Here is a 16112-nt window from a genome sequence, read left to right on the forward strand (position 1 = left end):
CACATTAATAAAGAATTTAAAAAGCATAATTGCTATGCTAACACACAATGTTACTCCTTATTATTAATGAGTTATTGTACTATTACATTTTGAAATCTGTTCAAACAAGATCTTTGATTTGCTCAAACTTACTGACCCCCAATTTATTACAAGAAAATGATCTTTTTGGTCTGACATATTTGCATTAACCTAGAGTTATTTATAATAATGGATATCGAAAACACATAACAGGTTACAAAACGGTATTTGTTAAAAAATTGTGTGTGTACAGTCAGAAACATTTCATAAACACGAACACGAGGAACTGTTATTATTTCTATTTTATGCTTCAAAAATACTTTATCATTAAAAGAAAACTTCTTAAATCACCTCCATTTGATTACTGAAAAAAATAGAAAATATAAGACAGGGGTATCCAAACATTTGATAAAGCGGGCCAGATTCGGTATACTGAATATGTGTGAGGGCCGACAATTCAGCCTTGCATTCTCTGAATAGTCTGTAATAAATTCAACCTCCTTAAAAGGTTTGCTGTACTTGGAGACCAGCGCCAAGACCTCGTAGCTCGCCTTGGTAGCATTTTCATTTGACTCGCAGGGTTTTATGAAAAAGCGGTGCTGTGCCGTTAAAACAGCTTCCAGTTCACCTTTTCACCGCATTCGTTTCCAGTTAGCTTTTTGTAGTCAGCATCTTCGGTCTGGCAGTCCCTCTTTATATTATATTCTTTGAAAACAGCCACAGTCTCTTGGCAAATTAGGCAGTTGTTAGGTAAAAAAAATACTCCAATTTTCACTTGAAGCGGCAGTCGTTAGTCATTTTTTTTATTTACAGTCGCCATGTCGGAAATGTGGTGAGCTAAAATTCTCACAGAAAGCCAAGGGTGATGGCCTTAGGACTATTGTTATCATCTGGCGAAGTTGTGTTTTTTGGGGGGTACAAATTCATTTTGTATTGCGGTCAACATTATTAGCGGGCCAGATGCTGCAGGCCAGTAAAACTTTGATCATGGGCTGTAACTGGCCCCCCGAGCCAGACTTTGGAGATGCCTGATATAAGATGATGCCTGGTTTACTCTTTTTACTGGGGAATTGAAATGTCCTTATCGTGATTGATATCAACGCGGTGAAACAATGTATGAGACATGACACCCAAGAGTAAACATGTAATAAAGACTTTAAAGAGAAAAATAAGACAAGAGACGGTCAGGATCAATAGGCAAACATATTTGAAACGTAGCACTTAAGAGACTGTCAAGAGTTAGAATGTAGAAAATAGTGCATCGTCATAGTAGTGCAATTAAAACTAGTGAAACTGTAGCATTAGGCAGCCTACCTATTTTTCAACTGTCAGAATATTTATTTTTCACACAGTTGTGTGCTTATTTATGTTTGTGATCTGGGTGAGAAGCGCCCTTTATAATGTTGATGGTTCTTCTACGGGTCAAAAGTTTAAGACCCCTACCTATCTATTATTGATGCTTTTATTCAAAAGGAGCTGTGCATAAGTTTCATTTATTTACATTTACAACGTGTTTTAATGCTATAGTTAATATTTTGCTTTCCTCATCTGCCCGTCAAATGATGAATAAGATGTTGGGTTATTTATTCCTGAATCTTAAGGTGCCGCACCCGACACAAACCTTCACTGCAAGTCACCGGTTTTGGGATATTTTATTGCTTTTAAGTTGTTCAGAAATTAGTAATAATTTTTTGATTGAATAGACGTTTAATTGTACTCTGAGTAACGCTAGAGGGCAGCAGCACCATTTTATGATTTCAAGGCGCCACTATTTTGAGCTGAGTGACGCACAACTGACGTCACTTCCGGGCGGGTTAGTTTGACGCTGCTAACCGACCTATACAGGATAGCAACCCATAATAGACCATCACAAAATACAACAACGTATAATTGTGTCGTATATTGTTATTCTATTTCTTTACCTTGCGTTGTTTTTTTGCAACATTTACCTTTTACAGTAAGATTTTCAACGATCGGCTGAAACTCCTTTGCCAAGGTAATTTCATTTATCAGTGAATAGTTTTATTTGCAATGCTTATTTAAAAGTTGTGGTCTGGTCATTACTCATATTTCATCTAGCTTGATGAAAACATCTACGCATTTTAAACTATACGCACGATCAGCGTTTGGATTGTTAGTTTCAAAGTGTACTCCGATACAGTAACTAGTTAAAGTTAACCATTAACGTAATCCAGGTAAAACCCACTACAGTACCATAATATTTCAGTAAGTCAAGTCAAATCATGTTTATTTGTATATCCCTTTATCACAAAGGGCTGCACAGACCACGGATTATTGCAAACAGAATATTATTACACCATCCCCTGATCTAAGACCTACATGAGGGCAAGGAAAAACTCAAAAACCTCAACATGAGGAAGATGTAGAAACCTTGAGAAGGGACTGCACATGAGGTAATTCCCCTTCCAAGGATGAGCAGGCTGCAATGGATGTTGCAATAACGAATAATACACAGATATTGTCAACATAAAATATAGGTTATTCATATAGTATAGAATATAAGTGTGTTTTGAGCCTAGATTTAAACAGTTCTACTGAGGTTGTAGATCGAATCTCAGGGGGAAGAGCATTCCACAGCACCGGGGCCCGAATGGAGATCTAATGTAACGTGATTATTTTCAATTAGTTTTGGATTACTTACATACAAAATATGCTAATAAAAGACAAAATAGACTAAATGCAACTACCGAATTTAGTTTTAAGATAAATGAACAATGTAAGATGTAGAGGAAACCAAGACCAGGTACTCTCTAATAGTAAATACAAAAACAAAACACATAGTGTACTGAATAAAAATAAAACTTTCTTTTTCACATTGCAGACAAAATATGATCTGTTTTAGTTTACATTAAGAGCACATTAAGAACCACACATTGTTTTAAACACGTAAAGTCACACTTTCTAAAAATCTGGGATGTCTTGTCTTCTCTCTCCGTGTCCATTTTTGAAATTATAATGATCACAATTCGTCTATCAGCACACTATGTCACGTAAATGTGAGACACATGAGAATGAGTGCATGAAGTGAATGAATGTCATGTTTATTTGTATAGCCCTTAATCACAGAGTCTCAATGCTTCTGTGGAAGTGGGCACACGCCCCCCAGGCATTAAATTGCATCAATCATTTCACATTATTTCATTTATATTTTCATACTTATTTCTTGATGGTGTCTTGTTAGTTGCACTTTAAGTACATGGCACGTTTCAATTAGTTATCAAAGTTTGGATTATAGTCATGTTTGATCCCAAGAGCCAAGAAGAGATCCGCATGTTTGAGAGCGTTCTCCAGTCAGGCCCCAGTGCTGTGGAATGTTTTTCCCCCTGAGATTCGATCTGCAACCTCAGTGGAACTGTTTAAATCTAGGCTTAAAACACATTTCTATAGCTTGTGAATGACATATATTTCCTGTTGCCAATATCTGTGTATTATTTGTTCTTGCCTGGTCATCCTAGAAGGGGGATTACCTCATGTGCGGTCCCTTTTCAAGGTTTTCTTAATTTTCCTCAGGTTGAGATTTTTGAGTTATTCCTTGCCCTCATGTAGGTTTTAGATCAGGGGATGGTGTAATAATAGTCTGTGGTTTGCAGTAATCTGTGCAGCCCTTTGAGACTCTTTGTGACTAAGGGCTACACAAATAAACATGACCTGACTTGTACTCAGGCACCTGGGGCAGCGATGGGGGTACCTGAGAGTGAGCGCACCAGTGTGTGTGTGTGCGTGTGTGTGCAATGAATGAGATGGCAGAGAGAGAGAGAGAAAGAAAGAGTTATGAACAGACGGTGTGAAGGTGGAAAAGAAAGGAAAAAAAGTTGAAACCAGTACACACCGGTTCTTATCTTTTTCCCCTGAAGTGTGCAACATGAATACACTTGAACAAAATTATAATCCTGCAAACGATTCCTCGATTTAAATATATATACCTGTAATTGGATTACATTTTTTCCTGTAACTGTAAGGTAATCCAATTACAGTTTCTGGTACCCTAATTATGTAACAGTGTTTCCATTACTCCCGAAGCCAGTCCATGATTGTATTTTAAAATGCCATTGAATTTCACATTCCTTGTGTCTCTCGTTAACAGTACAGTGCATCCCTATTTTGGAGGCATCGCTTTTTTCTTCAAAGCTGAAGTAACATGGAGTCATCTGAAGAACCCACCAACCTCAACCAAGAGGTGGACTTGCCCATAAACGATTGCTCCGACAATCCGTCTGAAAACTCGCCTGACATACTAAAGTACACTTCTGACATGATAAAAACAAGTCTGAGTCCATTCTTTGTCCATCATTGCATTTATTGTCATTTTCAGAATAAAAGAGCAGCTCTCCAACCAGTGTTTTGAAATGGAAGTGAAACTGAGTAGAATGACAGGTATGGGATTCAGTCCTCTTTGATATGACTATTTGTTTTTAAAGGATTGTGAAAGTGAAACAGTTTTTCTCTCGCAGGCAAAAACTTAAGACCGTGTTCTGCTGCCGAAGCAGAGAGGGGCCTGTGAGCGCTTGTTTTTCCAATATACATTATATTGTCGAGATGCAAATTTCAGATTTTTTGTCTCTACAGGGTAGTCACCGTCAACGAGCTGGAAAGAATCAAGGCACGCCATTTTACCTGCACACTGGCTTTGCATAGGTGAATCACATTCAAACGTTTTTAGTCTGCTTATCCTTATGAGGGTCCCTAGGGAGTGTTGAGCCTACAAAAAAAAAAAGTACAGTAATACCGTTTTTTGTAGGGGTTGCGTTCCAAAAAAGTCCCGCGATAGGAGAAACATTTGTTTATTAGTTATCAGTAACGTATAATTTATGAGACTGTAACAAAAAAACAACTATAGATGGACAAAAAAAAAACACAGAACACAGTTGAATAATGAATGGTCTTTATTGTCATTATACAATGGAGGGTATCGCCTTTCAGTGTAAGAAAGCGATGTAGAGATTGTTAGGCTAGCAGCACTACGGCATCAAGGATCCTTAGGTTTAGCCAGGTCTCTGTGATGATTAAAATACACGAATGTGGCGGTTTCAGGAGAGTTGTAGCTCCAGGTCATCTGTTTTAAGGTTAATGGATCTGGTGCTGGTGGGATTCAGGCTAGGCACGGGTAGCTTTTAAGAGTTGTTACTTGTTACCTAGCTGTAGTAGTAGGCCATTTCTGCAGCACTGCTTTTGCTTTCTCTCTCAACGCCGCCTCAGTATATTCCCAGACCCAATAACAATCAATGGAGCACCCAGTGGTGATCAGCATTTATTTGCGCTCTTTTGACTTCTCAGAGTCCGATTTAATTGATACATTTCTTTTCAATGTTACGAGCTGCTAAAATACTTGCGGTTACCGTTCTTCGCGGACCGTTATTGGTGCACCCATTGATTTTTGTGCACGCCTTCCTCTTTGATTGACAGCGTACACCAGCCTACCACAGCCACACACACAGTCATGCCCACCCAACACACATACACATCCCTCTGCAACTTGACCCTGTGATAGCATTTGCTGTGTGCTGTCTGCTGCTGAACACTATGCATGTTTTGCATTGCACAATGGAAATCTGCAAAGTATCAAAACTTAAAAGTAAACTGCTATAAAGCGAAGGATTCTTGCAGTGTCTGAAATATCGCCTGCCCGGACGCCTGGTGCATGCATCTTTTACGTTGGGCGTACAACTTACAAAACTTCTCCGCCCGGGTGGCCGACGACTTTTTCAAGGGGGAAAATTCAAATCAAAACGTTTGCTGTACTCCAATTTTGGTTTGGAAATTTCGGAATTTCAGTTCGTCTGGCAATTTGCAGACTCGGCAGCCAATGAGAAGCGTGCATCGAATAACTTCGTGCTTCCAGACTTTTCCGAGCGTTATAAGGTCGCGCATTTTTATATCATTTTACAAAGTAGACGCACAGAAAACAAAAGAAAAATGGATAAGTGGTTAGGAATCAAGCTAAAACCTCAGCCCCAGAAGAAATATTCAAACGAAGCTAACAAAATTTATGACGCTACAAAACGTAAACGTACATTAAAACCATCGTTGAAAGGAGTTCACGTGGCTTGTAGCAGACGATGCAACGCAAACATTGCATGAATGAAGATGAGTAAATACAGGTACATACTGATGGCAGATGGAAAACAGTGATGTCATATACATTCAATGAATGTTATAAGTAGATTTATAATAAACTTAATTTTAAAGTGTTGTTCTGATATATATTTTGATTATTAATCCTTAATACTTTGCAACAATGTTTTCTTTTTGGCGATTAGTCGTCTTATTGTGTTTCAAGTTGTGAAAAATCGGGCAGGCAACTTTATGGCTGGGTAGGCAACTTTTCAGAGTTGTCTGCCCTGGTGTCCGGTAACTTTTTGTCAGGAGTTTCAGACACTGATTATTGTAATTAAAAATTAACCTAAATTTCATGAGAATGGTAATATAAAATTAATTATTTGTGCTTGGATCCCATTAGCATACCTAAAAAACTAGCCTGTTTAAAGATATTAGTGAACAATTCACTGACTTGAGCTTTTTCTAGAATGCAGATGTGGCATGCCTTTGGAGAGAAGATGAAGGAAAACAATCCAGAGGCGGAGTAAGTCAATAGAATCAATTCATTTGTTTAATTCTGATGTCAGAATGATACTCTATGCGTCATTTTCAGTGGGCTGAGAGCCATCAGTGATCAGTGCCTTTTTCTTTGCTCTGTCATAAAAACACTTGAGCAGGTAGGGTTTTCGATTTAGATTTTTTTTTTTTTTCAAAATAAAGTGTTGCATGGAAAATATTTTAAGTCCAGGTTTTAGGTTATGAAGACTAAAAACGATTTTGTTGTTGTTGTTGTTTCATTGAAAGGAATCAAGAACTCTACAAGATGAAATTGCAGAGCTTAGCAAAAAACGACTCGGTTCGTAAATAAAGCGACATTATCCCTCCGATAAAAACGTTTCTCACCACTTGTCGCATTGCATTTAGAGGTGAAGCGTCTCACGCGTGAGAAAATGAAAGAGATTGAAGACATGAAAGTGAAAAAAGTGCAGCCGTATGCAGAAAAATACAAAGCTGTCTTGGAGAAAGGTCGCAACAACCTCGATGAACTCAAAAAGATGGTCATCATGGGACAGAATGTATTGAGGGTAAAGTGTATTTGTACTACATTTTACGGAACTGTGTGTGTGTGTACTGGACTATCAGATTTTTCTCTTTTTACGTTTCTAGGGAGTTCTGTTAGCATGTAAAGTAAACTGGATGGAGGATCCCGAACTACGAGACATATGCCTGACCCTTGAAGAACTTCCCATCTCTGACTAAATGAACGCTCCTTTTTGTACATGTGTGTTAAATGTTAGAAACCAATAAAACACAAGTGAATTCAAATACGTGGAAGTTGTTGTTGTAATACCAAGCATGGCCACCAATAGACACTCACGTCTTGAAGTATCTGAACAGCTACCCGCAAAGAAGAGTGTCCGTGTCTCACACGTGTTCCGAGTGTGGAAATATTGTTTATATATACCCTTTGTACAATTCTGTGGCATAACTGTCCGTATACTAATCAAAATGCCGAAAGTCAAAGCGGATAAAAAGAGCAGGCAGCATCAAGAGGTTAAAAATCAAGGTAAGATTTGTCATTTGTGGAGTTAGGGTACTTGAAGAAATATGCTAACGCTATCTTGGTCTCACAAATCACTATAAATCTGATTTCAAGTTTGATATCTTTAATTATGGGCTCTTCATCACATTTATGTATATAATTTCAATAAAGACTAAGGAAATCCTTCTCAAAAGAAATGTGAAAACACCCAATAATAGCATGATCACGATCAGCACGTTGGGTCATACTTAATGAAGTACAAGCAAAGCAAAGTATCTATATCTAGGATTCTGTTTCGCTTGTTTAGCCCTCAATCTCAAAGGTTTGCACATCCACAGATATTACCATTAATACATCCCCTAATATGAAATTGTACACGTGAGCAAGGAAAAACAAAAATAAATCACGTGAGGAAAATTAAGAAACCTCACACGAGGTAATCCCCCTTCCAGGATTACCAGGCTGCAATTGATGTTGCAAGGGCATCAAGAGACAACACATCCATTATCTGCACAACTTATCCTCAGTAGGGTCGCGGGGGTGCTGGTTCCCATCCCAGCTGTCTTTGGGTAGTGGGCAGGGGACACCATGAACTGGTTCCCAGCCAGTTGCTGGGCACACAGGGACAGACAACTCATTTGCACCTAGGGACGATTTGGACCAGCCGATTAACCTGAAATACATTTTTTGGAATGTGGGAGGAAACCCCACACAGGAGGTTTGATCTCATGACCTCAGAACTGTGCCGCACACGCACTAACCACTGTACCGCCATGCTGCCCATAGACAATATAGTCAACATTAAATAAAACAAAGTGATATCATGTAAAAAGTCCAGTTTTCAGCAACGACTAGCTTCCTGTCTTAAACCATCGACTGATGCAGCAGGTTCTAGATCAGGGGTCTCCAACCTTTTTCAAGCTGAGAACTACTTTTAGTTACTAGTTAGCGCAAAGGGCACCCAATGCGATAGTCCTTCCAAAAAAAAAACTTTATATTAATAAGTTGTTACTGTGTTATTACCAGGTTAATAATTGGAAGTAGGGGTAAACATAGTCAAACACTAAGTTTCCTAGAAAATCACAATGAACCAGCACTGGTAAACAATTTTCAGAACAGGTCCACGGGGAACCTAAGGTGTCCTTTGGGGGCACCCCGTTTGAGACCCTTGTTCTCGATGATGGCCTGAATCAGGTCCAGGTGTCGGTCTAATGACTCACAATGCACACACAGGGCAACATCCAGGTTTGTTCTCCCCCTTCAAGGACAAGAAAACAAAAGTATGAGTTCAACATCACTCATAAGCTATGAAATATAAACGTGTCTTTCATTCCCAAATTCTAAAACATACAAAATGTGAGAAATGATTAAGCTTTTTGCATAATATATAAGTATAAGTCGTTGGTATGTTACAATTATTTGCTAAGATGATGCATTTTCAGGACAGTTTGTCTCGTCATCCTGACCTCTGACGTTATGTGAAGCGCACCATCACCCGAGCAAGCCAGTCACCCTAATGGTTTAAGTGTTGATTAGTCCAAAAGGTTTTTAGTGTTTTGAGCCAAGGTTTGGTAGTTTTTGTGGAGAATGGCTAGACATTGTGTCGCAGATGGGTGCAGCAAAGGTACAACAAATGGAGAGCAGCCTAAATGGGTCAAACTGGCAAAAATAACACAGCTAAAACCGTTCTGCCATAGGCGACGAACCGGGAACGTTCGACGGGAAAATATCGCAAGACTTGTTGACCATAAACACGCAGCAAGCAGCCAGGATAACCGCGAGCCAACAACAACAACACTACCACGACAACAAACACGAACTTATCCAGGGGGAAAATACAATGAGTACGGCAGGCTGGCTAGCTAGCTGGCTGCTAACAAGGTTAACCTAGACCAAACAAAACTAGATGTTTTCAGGAGCCCGCATGCTCGTTGAGAGCTATCTGTATAATATAATATTAATTGCAAGACAAGCGGAAAAAACATGAGAGCAAAAGTCACAATCACATACCTAAATTGAGGCGAAGTAAAAAAAGGCAATCACACTGTGCACTACGGCTGGTAAACTTACCCTTTAATGATCAACTCGTACAAAACCAGCAGAAGTCCCCCAGTGACACGGAAAGTAAAGTTCCATTTAATCCAAGCTGAAATGAGCGTTATGGATTCGCTGATTACTACTATCACTGTCTGTTTCTCAACGGGATGTGCCATTGTTTTGAGTTCACGCTGTCATCCGGTGACATCACAGCTCTTGGGGATATGAGGTCAAACTGTCTACTTTGAAAATTAATTTCTCGAGATCCTTGGGGCTTGGGATATTTCAGAACATATCTGCATTTTTGTGGGGAGGAACACTACTGTGCCAATTTGAAAAAAAAGGGGGGGGGGTTTGTATAATATCTTTTAAGTATAGATGTAAACACTTCCATTGAGGTTGCTAAAATTATCGTATAGGGCAAATAATTCTACAGCTCTGGGGCATGAATAGAGAAAACTCTTAAATTTGGGGATTTCTTCTTGGCCCTTGTAATTGCTTGTTGACCTACATTTTCTGAGCGGAGGCTCCGAGCAGGAACATGGGGAGCAATCAAAAATATGAAAGATAAGGTGGAAAAAGTCCATGAAACCTTTTGTATGGAAGGAACTTAACCTTTAAATCACATCTTGACTTAAACAGACAGAGAGCCAGTGCAGGTCAGCTAATATTGGGATGCACCATTTTGCACCACCATTTGATGCTAGACATTGGGAGACCAGAGAGCAAAGTAGCCATGGGACTTGTCCATTCTGAATGGCAAATGGAGAGTACACAGAGGCCCCCTATATACCAAAAAGGAACATGACACAAGTCCAGGTTTGACCCCAATAATAATTTTCTGCTTAACTTTTTCAATAATTGAGTAGGCTTTAAGAACTTTAGCTTACCCTAAAATTGTTTTAGCCTTATAATAGTTCTATTTTTCTGCGGTCCTTCATAAAGTCAGGTTTTGTGTTGTTTTATTGTAAAACACAAAGAATGAGATAAAGAAATCAAGAATAATGACGAATCATCTCCTATGTTGCAGGTATTATGTTCAACACCGGAGTCGGTCAGCACATCTTAAAGAATCCTCTTGTTGTCAACAGCATCATAGAAAAGGTCAGCCTGACTGCGCTCGTCCGAGCCTCAAAGTGACTTCTTCTTAGTTACAACGCGTTGCTTTACTTACAGGCCGCTCTGAGGCCAACAGATGTGGTTCTGGAGGTGGGACCGGGAACCGGTAACATGACAGTGAAACTACTAGAAAAAGCAAAAAAGGTAACTCAAGCCTGATTTAATTTGCATATGAGATTGAAATAAACAACAATAACCTGATCGTTGTGTGCTGAAGGTGGTGGCGTGCGAGTTAGACGCCCGGTTAGTGGCTGAACTTCAGAAACGAGTGCAATGCACGTGAGTATAATCGCCCGCAAATCATTCAAAAGCCAACATGTGCTGTAATAAGCGTGCCGTGAACTCAACAGACCCATGCAGAACAAACTTCAGATTTTAGTCGGAGATGTTCTCAAAACAGACTTGCCGTTCTTCGATGTGTGTGTGGCCAATTTACCCTACCAGGTAACCGCAGACTTGAATCGTCTACTACAAAATATGAGTTTCATCAATTGCTTTTCACTTTTCGCAGATTTCATCACCGTTTGTCTTCAAGCTGTTGCTTCATCGACCTTTCTTCAAGTACGGAAGCTCACGTCAACATTTTAAACGGATTAGTCAGTTTTATAGTCATCTATATCACTCACGGCTTTTTCAGGTGTGCGGTATTAATGTTCCAGAGAGAATTTGCCATGCGTCTGGTCGCCCCGCCTGGGGACAAACTGTATTGCAGGCTGTCCATCAACACACAACTCCTGGCCCGTGTTGACCATCTCATGAAAGTAGGTACGCTTTTCTTCAAGAGGAGCACTGCTAGCCCATGTACGCATTATATTTAGGCAGTGGGTATAATATTAGCCTTAACTTTTAGGTTTTGATGCACTAGATATAATTAATTCATTTATTTTCTAGCTGTGTATCCTTATGAAGATAGCGAGGGTTTTGGTGCTCATCCCAGCAGACTCTGGGTAGGATGCAAGGGACACCTTGGACTGGTTGGCAGCCAATCGCAGAACACACTTGACACACAAATCCTTGTCAAGCAGTCACTGGGTTTTTGCCCCTGTAGTTTGTGATCCCTGCCAGATCCTCTGAGTCTTTTTCGGCTAAGTGATCCTCAATGGTCCTCGCACCGCCTTGGCAATCCTAATACCTCTCTTCAGGTCAGGCGGAGCTGTGCAGTAAAGAGCCTCTTCCCTTGACCTGAAGACAGTGTTTGAGGAGAGTGCAAACTTTGCAAGCCATCCAGGGTTTGGGATTTAGAAATACCCTGATTCTTTTAATATCTGTGGCATCCAAACAGATTTTTATGTAAGATAATACAGTATTCAGTGTGCATCTGTACGTCATAATTTTAAAACACATCCGAGCAAGTCTGTTGAAAGCGGTCCTAGAGCTGAGAGAGCACCTTCATGCCATGTTTGAATTTTATCACTGATAGTCTTCCTCCCAAGAGGTTTTAATTGAGAGTCAAAGAAAGGCACAGGTAGTCAGAGCCATCCATATGGGTAAGGGGGTCGATCTGTACGTATCTGTGATGTTGCTATACACATTTTCCAGGGTTTGATTCCTCCTGGTTGCACAGTCCACATATCGAACAAATTAAGGGAGTACAGTCTTTAGACACGCATGATTGAAGTCAATATAATAATTGTATTTAGTCAAGTCCATTTTTATTTGTATAGCCCTTAATCACAATAAGTCTCTAAGGGCTTCACAGATTAGTACACTATGTTACACAGACTATTTTTCAGCCGACAAGAAGAGTAGGTTATTATTCATATGCAATGGAGTAGAAGTGAGTACTCATGTATAATGCCTTATTTTAACGTAAAAATAACTATGTGCACGTCTCATAGAAGAATATCATTGTTTTTGTGTAAAGATTGTTTAATCCAAAAATATTTCTGACCACAGTTGCAAAACATTGGAGGCAACAGGAATCAAACCTGGTCGCAGTGGTGAAAATGCTCAATCTTAACTACTAAATCACCAATGATATAGATGACATACGAAAAGACGTTCAAATTTCTCGTTATCTCATTGTTTTTATTCACGGTACCAATTGCAATACGGATGTTAGAGAATAGATCAAATATTTTGAAAGATATCAAAACAAAACAAAAACACAATGAGGTAAACAACTCTTTGGTGTATCTGATGAGGAATTGTACATACTGTAGTGGGTTTTACATAATTCACCCACGGAACCATTGTTTAGTTAGCGAGTTCCTAGGGGGGCTCTTAATTCGGCCGGCTCGAGCCGCTCTCTTGTTTTGTTTTTGCAAGTTTAAATGTCATTAAAGCAGCTTTCGTTGGCACCTTCTTTTGACACTCCGCCTACGACTCCCGTCTCTGCTCGCTACAATACATTTGTTGTTGGTTTGTGTTAATAGTTAAGATGTCAAGAAATTATTTTAATCATGGCCGCACATCTTCATCAACGTTAGAGACTCCTTGTGATTAAGGGCTATACAAATAAACATGACTTGTTTGAATCTTAATTTGTCATCTGCATTGAACGAGTGAATTTTATGTTTGCGTTTCAGGTGGGGAAGAATAATTTTCGTCCACCTCCAAAAGTCGAGTCCAGTGTTGTAAGGATAGAGCCCAAAAATCCTCCTCCCCCAGTTAACTTCCAGGTAAAACTGTTTTGCTTAAAACACGTTAAAGGGTATTCTCAACATTTGGCCTGTTCTGTTCAGGAGTGGGACGGACTGGTCCGGATAGCCTTTATAAGAAAGAATAAATCCCTCAGTGCTGCGTTCAAGTGAGTATAGCTGAAAGCAGTTTTAAGAGCCAAACCTGTTGCAAGTGTTTTAAGAGTCTTCTCGGATGTGCAGGTCCTCCGCCGTAGAGACACTCTTGGAGAAGAATTACCGAATTCACTGCTCTGTAAATAATTTGGTGAGTGTGCTTTTTGCTTTGCTGGCTCGAAGGCTGGAATGAGAACAACTGGTTTTACCCTGACAGGAAGTGCCGGCAGACTTCAGCATCAGCAAGAAAATCGAAAGCATCTTGCAAAAAGCAGAATTCAGTGAAAAGCGAGCCAGAACAATGGATATCGATGACTTCATGGTGTAAGTGTGATGTCATGGATTAGGTAATACACACACTTCATTTGCATTCATTACTTGATGTATTTCTTATGTTCTACTTCTCAGATTGCTTCATGCCTTCAACTCAGATGGAATCCACTTTTCGTGAACGTTATTAACATGCTTTGACAGTTGTATAGAATTGTGAAAAAAGTACACTCCGTGAACTCATATTGAAGTTTGGATGTCACTTAATGATCGTTAGCAAAAACTGTTTATAATCAATACCACTTGTGAAATAATGGTATTAAGTTAAAATGGAATCGGTGTATTTAGACTTTCATATGATAATTTGCTTTGGCGTTTACGCTAAGCTGTTTTGATGTCATTTGAAGTACTGGTATGCGTGGCTCCAATTTCTTTTGGGATTGTATCCATAAACAGGGATCAGAATGGAGATTTTCATTTTCAGCTGAAATAGCCAGGGTCCAGGGCGGAGCCCGGTGGGGGGCTCAGGGGGGCGAAGCCCCCCTGAAGTCAACAGCATTTATCTTATTTGCTATGTGAAAATTGCACTAGAATGAATTAAATCCAACAAAACAGAAACCATGTATTATATATATATATATATATATATATATATATAAATTAAAAAAATAATAATATATTGACACTAAAAGCATTTGTAATATTGAACATGATCATGATGATACAAAATAATCTATTTTAATCATGTTTATAACAAATTTTAAATTTTGTTTATCCTGTTCTAAATATTGTATAAACACAAAAGATAAAATCATTTCATAAATAAATAGATTTATAAATACCTCAGATTGGGATTTTCTGTCACACAGGGGAACCAGTGGTTGACTGCTGCTAGTATTTGAAGTGGAAGGATTTGAAACGGCCAATAATGTTGAACCGGTGGCTGCCGATTTTAAATGCGGATCCGAGTGCATAATTTGATCGCCGGCAAGCTATTTTTGCTTTGTGCTTGTTCATTTTAGCATGATCGATCAGTGCCACACAACCTCGCGTACCATAATTGATCAGATCGACACAGTATAGACACTTTGCTTTCCCTGGAACATCACACTTTGCGATGAACTGGCTCAAAGTTTCTGTAACTTCCTCGATCTTTGCGCCGATTTTAACGTTTACTGTGACAGTCTTCTCCAGCCATGACCACTTCAATTTATTCTCGATTCCTTTATCAATCTCGGAGACAAAAGCCTCGTCTTCTTTTCTTAGTATTTTCATATTTACTTTTTCAAACACGCATTTCACCGTTTGAAAAGACCGGATGGAGCGCCATGTTTGAGAAAGCCAATGCTCTGAACAAAAGCTCCGCTGATTGGTTATCAGCGAACCTATCGACCAATGGTCTAAATGCTAACTTGGGGTGATGAAACAGTCACGTGTCATACCTCACCCCCCCCAAAATATTTTCTCATCGAATTTAGACGATTTACAGGAATGACCTTTGGGGTTCAAAAACAGCGTAAATCCGCGGAAAATTCTGATCCCTGCATAAACGTCTAGTGCGTCTCAAGTTCTCACTCTACTTGGAGATGTTGTTAGAACCATAACCTTGAACATGCTTGTTTATGAAGACCCCAATTATTCATGTCCTCCTGTCCATGTTTAATTTAAAAACACATGTATTACAAATTAACGGACATGATTTAGTTTAACATGTACCTTTGGTCAAACGATCTTTACATTTTCCCAGGGGTGTGTTGGATTCCTTAACATCAGGGGGTTAGGGTAGGGGCACCATTTCCTTTGGTGTGTCTTGGGCAAGTACAGCGTGGCGGTGTCCATCCCTCTCCAGGCCAACATATACAGTACCATATTTTCTGGGGCTCTTTCTTTTAAATTTAAAATAATATTTGTAAATGTCAACATTTTTCTTTTTCAAGTGTCAAGTGATTTGTGACAATTATTTTTCTGACATTGTTCAAGGGTATCAGATTTGGTCCAGTTGTGCTAACCACAACTTTCAATTAGTCATACTGTTTCAGTGCTACTAAATGCCACGAATGATCTGTAGTTTACATCAGTTAATAGCATATTACAGAACATAATTTTTCTGTGAAAACCTTTTTTGTGTGTTACGATGTTGATTGTTCCTTGGTTATTGATTGTGGGTACTTGCAGCAACAGCTGGTTTGATGTGGTATTCTTTTTGTCTACAAAACACTTTCAACTTTAAAACAGGGTTCTTAAATGCTACTATGATTTTTTTGTTGTTTTTTTTTCGAAATATGAACAATCTATCCATTCTGAAACGAGTACTACTGGTTCCACAATATACC

General features: G+C 39.2%; 2 protein-coding genes across 2 annotated transcripts; both read left to right on the forward strand.

The window, feature by feature from the left end:
- Positions 1 to 1810: 1810 nt before the first annotated feature.
- On the forward strand, positions 1811 to 7401 carry cenph (centromere protein H). The gene is made up of 10 exons (XM_088335063.1): positions 1811 to 2014; positions 4124 to 4278; positions 4352 to 4413; positions 4491 to 4536; positions 4606 to 4674; positions 6563 to 6619; positions 6689 to 6752; positions 6880 to 6931; positions 7000 to 7160; positions 7243 to 7401. The coding sequence occupies exons 2-10, from the start codon at positions 4178 to 4180 to the stop codon at positions 7333 to 7335; spliced, it is 705 nt and encodes a 234-aa protein (XP_088191189.1). The 5' UTR covers positions 1811 to 2014; positions 4124 to 4177; the 3' UTR covers positions 7336 to 7401.
- Positions 7402 to 7461: 60 nt separating this feature from the next.
- On the forward strand, positions 7462 to 15846 carry dimt1l (DIM1 dimethyladenosine transferase 1-like (S. cerevisiae)). Its single transcript, XM_088336002.1, has 12 exons — positions 7462 to 7642; positions 10686 to 10759; positions 10832 to 10918; positions 10992 to 11053; positions 11125 to 11218; positions 11286 to 11335; positions 11412 to 11535; positions 13303 to 13395; positions 13459 to 13523; positions 13597 to 13660; positions 13727 to 13833; positions 13918 to 15846. The coding sequence occupies exons 1-12, from the start codon at positions 7585 to 7587 to the stop codon at positions 13958 to 13960; spliced, it is 921 nt and encodes a 306-aa protein (XP_088192128.1). The 5' UTR covers positions 7462 to 7584; the 3' UTR covers positions 13961 to 15846.
- The last annotated feature ends 266 nt before the right edge of the window (positions 15847 to 16112 follow it).

This window comes from Urocampus carinirostris, chromosome 5 (assembly GCF_059441175.1).
Source record: "Urocampus carinirostris isolate Australia breed hairy pipefish chromosome 5, RoL_Ucar_1.0, whole genome shotgun sequence".
In the NCBI taxonomy this organism is placed as follows: Eukaryota; Metazoa; Chordata; class Actinopteri; order Syngnathiformes; family Syngnathidae; genus Urocampus; species Urocampus carinirostris.

Bases quoted from the DNA above. Each gene is read 5' to 3' on its own strand.
- dimt1l (XM_088336002.1), top strand. From the start codon at position 7,585: ATGCCGAAAGTCAAAGCGGATAAAAAGAGCAGGCAGCATCAAGAGGTT. The intron at 10,760-10,831 runs GTCAGCCTGACT...CTTTACTTACAG, and splicing joins TCAACAGCATCATAGAAAAG to GCCGCTCTGAGGCCAACAGA. The intron at 13,524-13,596 runs GTGAGTATAGCT...TCGGATGTGCAG, and splicing joins TCCCTCAGTGCTGCGTTCAA to GTCCTCCGCCGTAGAGACAC.
- cenph (XM_088335063.1), top strand. From the start codon at position 4,178: ATGGAGTCATCTGAAGAACCCACCAACCTCAACCAAGAGGTGGACTTG. The intron at 4,414-4,490 runs GTATGGGATTCA...TTTCTCTCGCAG, and splicing joins GAAACTGAGTAGAATGACAG to GCAAAAACTTAAGACCGTGT. The intron at 6,932-6,999 runs GTTCGTAAATAA...CATTGCATTTAG, and splicing joins GCTTAGCAAAAAACGACTCG to AGGTGAAGCGTCTCACGCGT.